Raw genomic sequence first — 13,230 nt, forward strand, 5'->3', positions numbered from 1 at the left:
TGAACGCAGACAACCTAAGAAATCCAACCCTTTCATTCCGACTTCTCTGTGAAGCCACTCCTCCAAAACACAACGCACACTGCCTGACTACTACTTACAAATACAAAGCAGAAATACGGGCTTTATTTTGTCTTGGTAACATGAACACAGCATGTGGCCTGTCTATACACTTAAAGCTGACTACTGTCTGGCTGTAAACAAAAAGTGCTTCTGAAAAGAATTGCCAACCCTACCTTTAATATCCCACAACATGAAATACTGATAATTTAACAGTACAAAACCAAAACTACCAGCTTGGATTATTTTAACAATATTTCAAATATTTTTATGTGGCAGTTTTTTATGGTGAATAGTTTTAAATACTGCAGTACCAACCAGTGTGGTTGCAAATATGAACACTGTCATATATAACTTTTGTTTCCACTGGCTGCTAGTCATGCACATGACAGAATTTTTAGGTCAGTGACTGTGTATTTCTGGTCGAGATACTCCTTCAAGGTCACAGTCAACTCTCTCTGTATGCTTTATGTAAACTGGCATGTACAGGTTCTTCTGACCCTTTATTAAACAACCAGACACCATCTACTGCTGCTGTTCATTTTTTGTACTGATTATTCAGGCAGGACAGTTTCATGTCTGTCAAAGCCTTGAGAGTAATCCAACAGCCAGTCATCTAATAGTGGCAAAAATGACTTTTACTTCAAGAACACCCTGAACACCTGAAATGACATCTCACAAACTCTATTGTATTTTGTAATCTACAGTTGTTTCTTGGCTTTATCCTCAACACCGTCAGCCCCTCATTTGTGGAATATGTGTAGAAACCGTAAATCTCCCATCTCGAGTATCTACTTCCTTAAAAGTCAGGTGAGGTGTCGGCCTGAGAAAAGTCCCTTCTTGTGAATTCTCAGGTTTCTCACACCTCCCACTTCTCTCCCAACAACACGGCAAGTGTGACATCTTTATGAGTCCCACTGTAAATCTGTGACCAAACAAGAGAGCGGAGCTGAGTGAAGAGCAGCGGAGAGGACCTGGCGAAAGAGGAAGTACTAAATGCTTTGGGAACGGGGAGACATGCCGCCTCTTTAGTGTCCCTGACAGCAGTGCTCACCGACACCATGGAGATGATTAGTCTGGCATAGATCTGCGACACCTTCCCCGAAGCCAACACTCTGTCACACACATACAAACACACGCACATGCAGACGTGAGTGCACACACACACACCTCCTTGTGCCAAGGAGATGACACATCCTGTACTGTGACAGAGCTCTACATAATGCTCGCTATACACACACACTAACTACCCAGGTGTATTTGGCTGAGTCTCCTTCCTCGACTCAAAGCTCCAGGGCAACGCAGCCTTCAGGGGTCACCTGCTTGGATAATGCTGACTGTCTCCCTACCCACCTCTCTTGATGCTCGCATGCACACAGACACACACACTCACACACATATAGTATATACAGCAACAGCAGCTTGCCCGATTGCACACTCCGCTCTGCTTCTCTCTTCCAGTGTCCTGCAGATACTCATCAGGAGTGTCAGGACACAACAAGGTTAGTGGCCACTGGAACACACACACACACACTCACACCGTCAAACACACAGGCAGGGGCAGGCCTCTTTACACACACATATACACACATGGGACAGCCACTCACCCCCCTTGGGGTGATGAATGGAGACTAAGATGCCCGTGTGTCTGTTGTGTGAATGTGTGTGCATATGTCTGTTCATTGTTTGTGTGAAAAGGTGAGTTGTGAATAAAAAGCTTGCACTTGTGCACGCGTGTTTGACAGAGAGAATCTCCCTGTGGTCAGATAGAAGTGAATATAATTCACTGTTTGGGAAGCTGTCATCTCTGTAATACTGGCACAATGACCCCCCCCCAGTGTGAGGGCAGCTTTGTGTGTATGCGTTGTACAGTAAGTTGTGTATGTCTGTGCACGCACGCTTTTCTCAAAAGATCTCGCTAACAGGCCGTTGTGGCGCAGCGTCCTGGCTATTAGATGCAGGGAGTGCCGCATTACTAAGAATATTCCTGCATGGAATTTCTCCTGACGTTTTGACTATAAAAGGACAGCAAAACGCTGACTGCAAGGAGAAAGCAATGTCAAGGAGAAAGGGGTATTGGTATTTCAGATCCTCTTGACTGAGAGAGCGGGAGAGGGAACATGGGAGGGAGGGAGATGACGAGAGAAGGAGGGGCTGAGAAGAGTCTAAGGAGGGAGAGGGGTGCGACAGAACAGAGGGAGTTATTCCTGTCCCACAAGCTTTTGTTTTGCAAGTTTGTATGAATTGTGTATGTGAGCGAGCTGCCTCCTGACCAGCAGTGAGCCTTAACTGTTTAAAACCCTCCCTCGTCCCACTCTGTCCCCCTTTACTGCCCCCCTCTTTATTGCTTTCTCTACTCTCTCTTGGGTCAGCTGTTGGGCCTTTCAGAGGTATTGTGGGGGATTATCCAGTGTGGTCGTTCATTCACTCGGCTGTCCAGTAAATGGGGCCAATCGCGTGCCGCACAATCCTTCATACATATTTCATAGGGCTTTTTAACAACTTCTCAGCAGACCCCAAAATTAAAGGACAGATGTACAAAGAGGGGAGGAGAGAGGCAGGAGAAACAAGTATAGAGCAAGAGACAGAAAGTAGTGTGTATGTGTCAGGAATGATGCCTGGAAAAGGTGACTGGGGGTACGTCCACACTATGACAGTTAAATGTGAAAATGCATCTTTTTTTTTAGTTGGCAGTACGCTGCTGTTTTCCTCACCTAAAAAACAGAAGAATCAAGTCACCAGAGCAGGTACAGTATATCTGGCTTTACATTTAGTAAGGATGAAGAAAACCAAGCCTTTGGAGAGCAATGACTGAAACCAGCTCAGTCATGACCAGCGGCTGTGTGGCAGGACAACTTTCTGGCACCTTTTGCTTTCTCTGTGACCAATAATTTGAAATGTCAATAAAGTTGATCACATGCAACAACTAAATAAAAATAATGTGATCAATGACAGCAGCAGTTCATGAACTTCAGTTCACCTGCAGGATGCATTTCAAAACCACTATAAAACTATTAGTGCTACAATAATAATTAGAAAGTCTGGCTGAATAAAATGACACAGTGATGAAGAGCAAGAGCTGGGCTGTCCCACTCCATAGCAGATGCTGGTTATAGTGCACACTGTTGTAGTTTGTCAACTAAAAGAGGATGGAGAAGACAAGATTTTGATTGTGCTGTCTGAAAATGCTCATGTGTATGCTGTTTTATCACTAAAACAGCATTTTCAAATGTAGCTACCTTAAAGTCAAAGTAGCCTGAGTGAGAGAGGGCCAGCATAACCATGGCTGACTTCTTCATGTGTCACACACAGATACACACACACACACACACACACACTTTCAGTTGGCAATGTCATATGGCCTTCTGAAAATGAACTGTTTTGCTCTGACAGAAGGTGTGAGAAAAACAGAGGATAGAAGTGTGTGTGTGTGTGTGTGTGTGTGTGTGTGTGTGTGTGGCCGGGGTTCAAAAAACAAAAGCTCTCATGAAAAGGGATATTATTGTTGCACTACCCCCGTGTAACACAATATGAAAGGAGGAAGACAGGGAGGGAAAAGGGAGAGAATGATCAGCAAAGGGGATAAAGCTGGATGCACACGTTTTCCTAACCTTTGCATCGTGCTGTGTTTTTGGGTAAATACAAATTAAGAAGGAAGGAAGAAAGAAAGAGGGACGTCTGTGACAGCAATGAGGCAGTTAATCACTCTCATTCACTGACTCCCCCCTCTCACTCCTCCATTCTCTCCACCTCACTCCATCTCCCTCTCTTGTGACAGGTTGCTTTGAGACAGAAGGATAAGCTCTTTTTCAGAGAGAGGGAATCGGATTTCCTGCTTTTTGATGAGATAATAAAATATGACAGAGGACAATAGAAGCCTGTGGACAGCTTGCTGGGAGCTATTCACTCCGGCAGTGGCCCCTGTCTTAAGACTGCTTAGACAAATGTTTAAAAAGGTAGCTAGAGGCCCAAGCTCTCACATAAAGGCTACTGTTACACATGTGTGTGTATGTGCATGCACATATGTGTGTCTTTGCATGTGTTTCGGTAAAGCCTGTGAAACCTCGTCTCTCTCTGTGACTCAGGGTTGGCTGTTTGTTTGGCCAACGTGTTTCTCCCCCTTGCTTTTGGGAACTGTCAGGAGATGTATTGCACCTTCTATTTGCACAGCGTTGGCCAAACAAGACGAGACCCTGGACGATAAGGTTGTGTGTGTAAATGAGTGTGTGTCCCAGTAAGCTGCAGCCTTGAAGGATGAAATGCAGGGACACACCATTATCCCTCATTGCCAGCTAAGTTAATTCCTAATCCTGATGCAGCCTGGGAATACCAACACTTCCCATGCTTTTCAGTCACTGGATATGTGCATACGTGTGCATGTATGTGAGCCAGGGATATTACAGATTTTGTAATACACATGGTGACTGCCATAGATGGGGTCATCTGGCAGTGGCTGTATAATAAGGATATTCTCTCTTCTGCTGACATTGAAACATTAGTTTAAAAACAAGAGCTTAAACTGATGTTGAGCAGGCCTCCGACATTTCATTGAGTCAAGCCAGAGCTTACCAAACCTCAAACACACACTCACACATAGGCCCCTGTTCCTCACATATCTGCTCCAATCAATAATCTACAAAGGCCTTGATAAGCCTTTTGCCTACACTGTCACTTTAGGCAAACACAACCCATGTCCCCTTTCTTCCTGCCCCTCATTGCACTTGTCCCCAACCCCCTCTGACACTGATAAAGACTGTGCCATGGCTGAAGAGTCCAACCAACTGGGAAAAGATTGGGCAGAGTCACAGTGGATCCTTCGTTCACACTTGTATTTCTCAAGTGCATAATGTTCTTGATTTGCACCGTCTTGAACTTTTCCAAGATACTTGTCAATTCCTCAAATCTCTCATCTGTGGAGTATCAGGATCAGTACTTAGGACACTACTGGGACGGGAAACGGACCTCAAAGCTGAGCAAACACCAGCCACCCTCACTCCACTGATAACCTTGAGAACATGAAGCCTTGAGGGGCTGTTGTGTATACATGTTTGTGTGTGTCTTGCTGTCTGGACATATGTGAGCAGAAGAACTAGCGTCATATGAGCTCTACTCAAGGTACACATTTGCTGGAGTGTCAAGAACAGGACAGGGTCAAAGACACAGATGAAGTCACTCTGCTATCACATCTTCCTTGCTCCTACCTCTGCTTTTACTTGCCTTAACAGGCCCCCCATCCAGAGACACACACAAGCCTAGAATTCATATCATATCAGCTCCTCTTTTGACATTTAATTTCCTCAGTTTATAGAAATTAGGGGCAGCTGGGAAGGTGCTGGCTTTATATCAACTGAGAGACAACAGACAGAAAAATAATCTATACTCAGTAGATTTGCAAACAACAGGGAAAGCCAGAAATCACAGTTCAGCCCTTGTTTAGAGACTTAAATATTCATTGTCTGAGCTTGTATGGTGGACACTGGCTGAGAGAAAGCAATCTAAATGAAGAGCGGGGGGTGGGGGGTTCATGGAGAGCTGTAACAGGGCCTCTGGAGGTCAGGAAGTCAGCCTGGCTCAGAGAGACCCACAGAGCAGGAGGCAGAAGGGAAAGAAAGGAGCAAGGGAGTCTGGAAGATAGGAACAGGACATCTGGAGAGGAGGAGAACAGAAGGAGGGAGGGAAAGGAAGAATAGAAGGGTGAGAGGAAGGAGGGTGTGGATGGGTGGACAAACAATAAAGGATGGAGGGCAAGGAGCTGCAGTGAAGGAGGGAGGATGGAAGATGGATGGGTAGAAGGAGATAGGATGGAAGGGCAAGTGAGGGGATGAGATGACAGGAGAAGAAAGAAAAATAATAAACTGCAGATTGGATTGACAAAGGGAGAGTTTGGCATCAGCAAGGGAAATGGGAAGTGTGTGAGGGAAAAGGGGGGTTGCTCTGACACATCTGCAGCTCTGATGCACGCCCTGGTCATTTTGGCATGAGTCCCTTTGCCACGCTTCATTAGTCTCTCTCTCTCTCTCTCTTTCTCTCTCACACACACATAGAGGGAGACCAAAATGGTCCAGAAATAATGACATAATCAGCAGCTGTGCCACAAAGCAGGCTGCCCCTCACAAGGTGACCAGGGACAGAGGGAGGAGGGGAAGGAGGAGGGAGGAGAGGGGTAAAGAAACGAGGAGGAAGGTGCGGAGGCGGGAGTGCTGGTGGAAAAGCAGAGAGGAAAGAGAATCAAGTGTTGGGTGAGCATAGTGAGAGGATATGTTTGAGGGTGCGCGAAAGCAAGTGAGGAAAGGACAGTGGCAATCAAATAGTTCTTTATGTATAAGTGATCCCTTGCTATCCCTGGTGCTCCAGGCCTTTCACACTGTGGTTTTGTAATTAGTGCACAGAATAAAGTGCCTTATTCTCCCATATACGTGCACACACCACAAGCTGAAGAAAAGACCCGTCAGGCCACATCAAACGGGGATCCTCAGTCACCCCGGGCTATTCACTGAGAAGCAGATGATTCTGTTCTTTGTTGTTTTCTTTCCCAAAATCTGTTCACTGAGAAAATTAATAAAGCAAGAAGACTAGATGGAAATGAGGCTTGTGGTACAGTGAAGGCCTGTTTTGCAGTTTTCATGGGGACTATTTATTTATGGAAAGTTGTGATAACTGTTGACAGTATATTCTGTGGATTAGCCAGAATACAGAGTATTTAATTTTTCAGTGCTTTGATCATCACAAACTCAATTACATTAATCTCCATGGTCCTGGAGGGCAGCAGCAGAAACCAGAGGTTGATATTTCCAAACTTGGGTAAATAAAACTGGAACCTAAATGTAGGTTTCAGTGAGAAAATATATTTTTGTAACTGGGTTATTCCAACCTTTCAAGCCTATTAGCATCACACAGTGCCTAACACTAACAGACTTCTCTCTACAGAAACATAGCAACACATTTGAATGAGAATCTGATGGTACACGTGTATCACAATTTCTTGTTGAACTCTGTTCATGTTAAAAATGATGCATGAACATAAAATATCAGATGACCTCTCTCATTAGGAAAGCTGCCTCCAACCTCAAGGACCCCACCCACTCCCAGCATGGACTGTTCGCCTCCCTACCCTCTGGCCGGAGGTTCAGAAGTGTGAAATGCAGGACCACTAGACTGAAAACGTTTTCTTTCCCTTTGCCATCAGACTCCTAAACAGCTGACAGGAGTTCATTACCAGGAAATATGTCATGTAACGACGTACTATCGACCTGTACTGTTTACATTCTCGTATTATATCTCTTCATTTGCTGCTTTAAAGTGCCTTAGATTTTGTGTTACTTATTTATCTGCTTTATATTTCATTTGTATTTTGTGGCATTCGTGTGGACGGCAAAGTAAGAATTCATTGTACAGGGAAACATGTTTCCTAACTGTGCATATGACAAATAAACACTTTGATTTGATATGACTTTGATTACTCTCTTAGAAAAGGAAGCTGGCAGGTCTGCTCGCTCTTGTGGGACAACCGGGTGCTACCACACACTCATACAAACCCATGGTTGCACAAGTGTATACAAGGACAGCAAGTCCTCCACTTATTAATTGTTGCCGTATATGACAGTATCCTGCACAGCTGGAACGTGCATGTGATAAATGCACATGTACAGTAAGGGATGTTTAGTGCAGTGAGATCTTTTCTCAATGGAAGCAGAAGAGACCAGGGGGATGGAGGGAGATACTGTAGAATTGAGGGGGAAGAAGGGGGCGAGGAAAGGTGTGTGTATGTGTTGTTGACACAGACCCACTGGCAAATTGTATTGGTTGTATTTTTGGCAGCTGTGAAGCTAAACCTATACCACCAGCTTTTCATTTAACTCTCCCTCTATCTTCTGCCTCTTTTTGTCTTCAATCGCTCTTCAAAGAGAACCCTAGAGCTTTTCAGTGAAAGCACCTCACCTGTGTGCAAGTGTGTGTTTTTAGGTACTTAGGTGTGTTTATACCATGTCTTTGCCTGTGCAACCAGTGCAGTGGCCACAAACCCCTCCACAGACACACACAAACGCACAAACACATCGTGCTCCGTGTGGTGAGAAAGCCAAAAAAGAGCAGGAACGAAAAAGTGTAAGACAGAGAGGGGAAAGCAGGAGGAGGAGGAGAAAACAGACATTAGCTGCTCTGGGTGGAGAACAAATGGAGCCCCGAGAGGGACATGAAGAGGAGGAACGAGGGAGAGAGGGGGGAAGGAGAGGTGAAGCACACAATGCTATGGGGCATGGCGGTTGGACAGACAGCATCTGCTCTCAGCTCTCTGTGGCTCTGGTAATGGATGGAGAGTTGGGGAGACACTGAGCAGAGTGGGACAGAGAGAGACAGCAGGATGAAGAGCGGGAAAGAAAGAGGGAGGAAGATAGGATGCAAGAGGGAAATTGCAAAGGGAGAAGGAGAGGAAACAAGGACTTGGAGCAGAATGTCAAACTTGAACAAGTTTTCAGACATTATTTGGTCACTTTGAAACTACTAAAACAGTGTATAACTGTGTGTCTATGCAAAGACATTATTAAGTCAAACAGAGGGAAGAAAGATGGATGGATAGACAAAAGATGAAGAGGGACAAAAGGAGTGGCACATCTTTCCAAAAGGAGAAAAAGCAGCTGATAAGGGAAGACACATGATACCTGTGTGTGTATGTACATGAAGGCTTCTCACTGCTTTCGCTGGTACCTCCCTCTCACATTGAGATCACAGGGCCCTCTCTTTTAAATGCCGAGGTGTGTGTATCCTCTGTGGGAGGAGTTGTCACTGACAGAGAAAACTTGGCCCAGTGTGTCTTATGGAAATCGGAGAGTTTCCCAGAGCCATCATAAAACTGCCTCTTTATCAGACCCCACCTCTCTCCTTTACTGTTTCTAACCCATTAGCAGGTCACACACACACACACACACACACACACACACACACACACACACACACTCCTGTCTTATGAAAGATGTTGTCATTGAGCTTTCAAAGACATACAGAATGGGCTCTGGAGTAAAAAGAAAAAATACACTAAGCGAGAAAGTCCTCACATGAAAGTGTTGCTCACTCAAAGTCAAGGCTTTGGGAAGCCGGGTGTGTTTCAGAAGACTTTGATTGCAACGGACAGAGTGAATGAGAAGCGGAGAAGAAAGAGTAGAAGAGAGGGGATCAGGAGGGGGGCTGAGAAAAGAGGAAAGTAGAGCCGGGGTCTAGGTAATTAATGGCAAGCTCTTTAATTACTGCTGGTGTTCATTGTGCCAGAAGGGGCAATTATGCCATTAAAACTTCCTATTGGGGGGAAAGAGCGAGGGACAGGGGGGGAGGGGAAAACAGAAGACATGCAAAAGAGGAGGATGAAATAATGAAAGGAGAGGGGCAACAGAAGGAAGAGAGAATGACAAGAGGGAGTGAGGGAGGAGGGATGTGGAAGGAAAAGGGGAAACAATCACGACAAAAGAGGAGCTGGGAGGGAGATGGGGAGCGTAGTAGGCCAGCACAGTGACAGAGCAGATTAGCATCAAACAAGAAAGGCCACAGACGTGTGTGTGTGTCTATGTGTGTATGTGTGTGAGCACTGAAACAGAGGACATATTCATTCCAAAGACGCCACCAAGGTGGATGGAACTTTGATGATGCTGAATCTGGCAAAGGGAAAACTCAGCATGTGTGTGTGTGTGTGTGTGTGTGTGAGTGTATGTGTGTGCTTGCTTGCTGAATCTGCGTAGGCTCCTGTTTCAAGTGGTGGTGCAGGCAGGTAGGGGAGGAAGAGGAGGTGGAGGAATAAGGGGAGAGATCCACAGAAAAGGGCCTTGGGGGCATCCTGATACACATCCAGTACATTTCCATCTCCACATTACCTCTATGACTCACACACACACACACACACACACACACACACACACTCACACTCTCACACATATAAGACTGAAAAACATAACAAATGTGTTCGTGCACATACAGTATATAATACACACAAACATGTCATTCCCACACAAACATCAAATAGCAAAAAACACACAACCCACGCACCCGCACTTACAAACATGCACAATCAAACACACAAACAACACCCCCACAGACACCAAAATTCCACACACAAACACTTAAACACAGAGTCTTCATGCTCACCAAGGCGGTCGGTTTGTCAGGGGGGTTAGAATTTGCATGGCTGGGCAAATTTTCCTTGTGCTAAACTCTAATCAGCTCCTGTATCTCTCAGACACCTGCCCAGCAAAAAAACCTTAATATGCAAAACACCTTCCCTCGTTCCCCCGCCGCTGCGGCTCCTCGACCAACAGAAGACTTATTCACCTGCCCTCTCTCACTCTTTTCCTCTCTGTCTGTCTTCTTGCAAATTTTCACATTTATGTATGCAAATAGGCTGTTCCCCTTATGCCTGTTTCAACAGTAGTTTCCTGATGCCAGGAGAAGAATGATAGTCTTGTCTGAGGTGTGACGGGAAATTTACGCTTCAGAAATAAGGGGTTTGTCAGAGGGAAGATGGTGTGTTACTAGAGTCTGGGCAGGTGCAGCGTATTCACTGGGTGCTGTGTGCAAACTTTTTTTGGGATTTGCAAACTCTCTTCCTAGGGGTTTCTGTGGCCAGTTATGGGAGTCACACAAACATCTCTAAGAATCTTCTGGGCCTATTAAAGTCATTCAGTGATTATATGTGACACCACTGTTTTCATGTTCTTCTGTTGAAGGGGGAAAGTTTCCTAGTGCTCACATGAAATCTGAGTTTAAGGTGCGTATGTATGAGCATGAGTTTGTCACACTGAAGCCAGTCATGGTCTAATATACAACGTACATGAGTGTGATGCACTGAGCGTGGACTTTTCAGAGAGACATCTTGTGTTCAGTAGTTAAACTTCTGAAATGAAAAAAATATTTGCATATTCATAGATACTGGATTTTATAACGAGGAAAAAAGGAGCACATGTTATTTTAAGAATGTTTAACTAGTTAGCTGAACACAGAGGCAAGTCATTATTAAATATAGTTTTTTAGGGGGTAAAAATTGAATCTTTAACTTTTGTTTTGACCAACGGCACATGCCCAAAAACAAGGACACAGATATAACAATCAAGTTTGTAAACCTGTGTTTTGGGGGGGATATTTCCCAAGTGGGACTTTCATTTCCTGTTGTGGGCATCAGGTGCTTATGGTAAACAAGCAGAACATAATGTAATATGAAAACAGAAACAAGCATCCCAAGGAAAATAAGTTTTGATTCCAGAATCAGGAAAAACTAAACCTAAATGATCAAAACAAACTAAAAAAAAAAAAAACTGTTATAATCACTGATCAGTATCCTCCTAACTGTGATTGTCTTTTACCTTTAGTGGTGTAAAAATCTAAGCTTTCAGGTTAATTTAAATGAGTTGGTCAAATGTAAAATGCCCGTGCAAGGGTGTGAGTGAAAGGCCATTTTTTTCTTGATTTAAACGTATTTCTCAGTCATAAAACAAATAATTGCTGCACCAGTGATTGTGATTTGCTCTGATAGACTTTGGACTTATTGGGACCTCATACATACAAATATTTATGTCTGCCAGAGTCTTTTGAAATCCTCCCTAAAGAGAGCTGAGGACGTATGTGGGGAAGTGTGTGTGTGTGTCAGTGCACACAGAGGAGTCCCAGTGGACAAATAACGGACAGAGAGAAGTAGACAGAAACAGAGAGAAAGTGAGTGAAGCACTTTGAATGTGAGCGCTTGCAAACTCCCACTGCTCACAAGAGCACTTCTCCCCTGAACGTCATCTCTCTTCCCACCCTCTCCTTCTCCTCTTCTTTCTCCCCTTTCCAATCCCCCCTTCTCCCTCCCTTCATCACTCTCTCTTTGTCTCCAGGCTCTCACCCTCTATCCACTATCTATCCATCTCCCTCTTCCCCCTCTCCCCCTTTCCTCTCACTAAAACAGTAGGACGCTTAACCTTGATAACAGTGAGATTTTTCCCCCTCAAAGTGACACACACACATACAGTATATCCATACACACACATACACACACACACACACACACACAATGGAGAAGTGCTTTGCCAGCATGCCAGGCGGGTCCAAGGGACGGCTGTACCCTTCGAGGTGAACAGGACACTGGGAAAAGCAGCAACAACAAACCACTCACACACACGCATGAATGCGTATCACTTTGACAAATACACACACAGACACACACACACACCCAGATCACCCCAGGTCCTTCTTAACACAAGCCTTTTAAAGGTCTATTGTCAGCTGACATTGAGAGAGCACTGGTGATCCTGAAACACTTCACTCACACATTTACACACACACACACACACACACACACACACGTACACAGGAGGGTGGCAAAAGGAGAAGTGTGGAAAATGAGACATATTAAAGGTGAAGTTACCTGCTGAGAATTTATGGTTACAATGCATGAGAAGACAGTCACACACACATGAACAACATCTCACCACAGATGACAGGTAAAAGAGAACAGGGAAGTAAAATATGGTTCCTCTCTCTCTCTCTCTCACACACACACACAGACCAAGGGAAAATTTTCAGTGAGGAAGAGGCAAAACAAGTAAGGTTTCTTCCTCATTGAATGGCAGTTCCTCACATCTCTATATGGCTGGAGCCTGTGAAATACACTTTAGAACAACTACTGTATTCAATGAGGAAGAGGCAAAACAAGTAAGGTGTCACTAAGGTTTCTTCCTCATGTAATGGCAGTTCCTCACATCTCTATATGGCTGGAGCCTGTGAAGTACACTTTAGAACAACTACTGTATTCACATGTCCAAACTTGGTGATTTGGACATTTTCAGATAAACTAAACGGTTATGGTAAAAAAAACATTTTTTTTTTCTCTGGAGAAAATACATTGTCACAAAGCCGAAACCTGGGCTGGCTATTTCGCAGATAGTTTTCACAAGAAAGCAGCCATATACATTATGTGCAGAGTGCTGCAAGATGTAAAAGAGACTTGAACTCAGCATTGAGAACAGTCATGCAAGGTAGTGTCAGAGAGGACACGGTGAGACGGTGTCACACTACTTGCCTGCATCAAGAGGTATCAGGTGAAATTCAACTTTTTTTTGTTAGGGACTGCATTAAGCTCTCAGTTCCTCCTCTCATTTAACACATGCAGCATTTACAATTTGGCCTGCATTCACACTCTGACAGTATTTACCTCAA

At 44.5% G+C, this 13,230-nt stretch overlaps 1 protein-coding gene across 1 annotated transcript in view; it reads right to left on the reverse strand.

The window, feature by feature from the left end:
- LOC109953816 (prospero homeobox protein 1) overlaps positions 1 to 13,230 on the reverse strand; it is a 32,801-nt gene that overhangs the window by 4,676 nt on the left and 14,895 nt on the right. The window contains exons 5-6 of the mRNA XM_020589277.1: positions 7,221 to 7,265; positions 881 to 896 (exon numbers count right to left, since the gene is read on the reverse strand). Of these exons, the coding sequence (XP_020444933.1) occupies positions 881 to 896; positions 7,221 to 7,265 (61 nt within the window). The remainder of the gene's footprint in view (positions 1 to 880; positions 897 to 7,220; positions 7,266 to 13,230) is intronic.

The sequence above is a fragment of the Monopterus albus genome, unplaced genomic scaffold (assembly GCF_001952655.1).
Source record: "Monopterus albus unplaced genomic scaffold, M_albus_1.0 scaffold9.1, whole genome shotgun sequence".
NCBI lineage: Eukaryota > Metazoa > Chordata > Actinopteri > Synbranchiformes > Synbranchidae > Monopterus > Monopterus albus.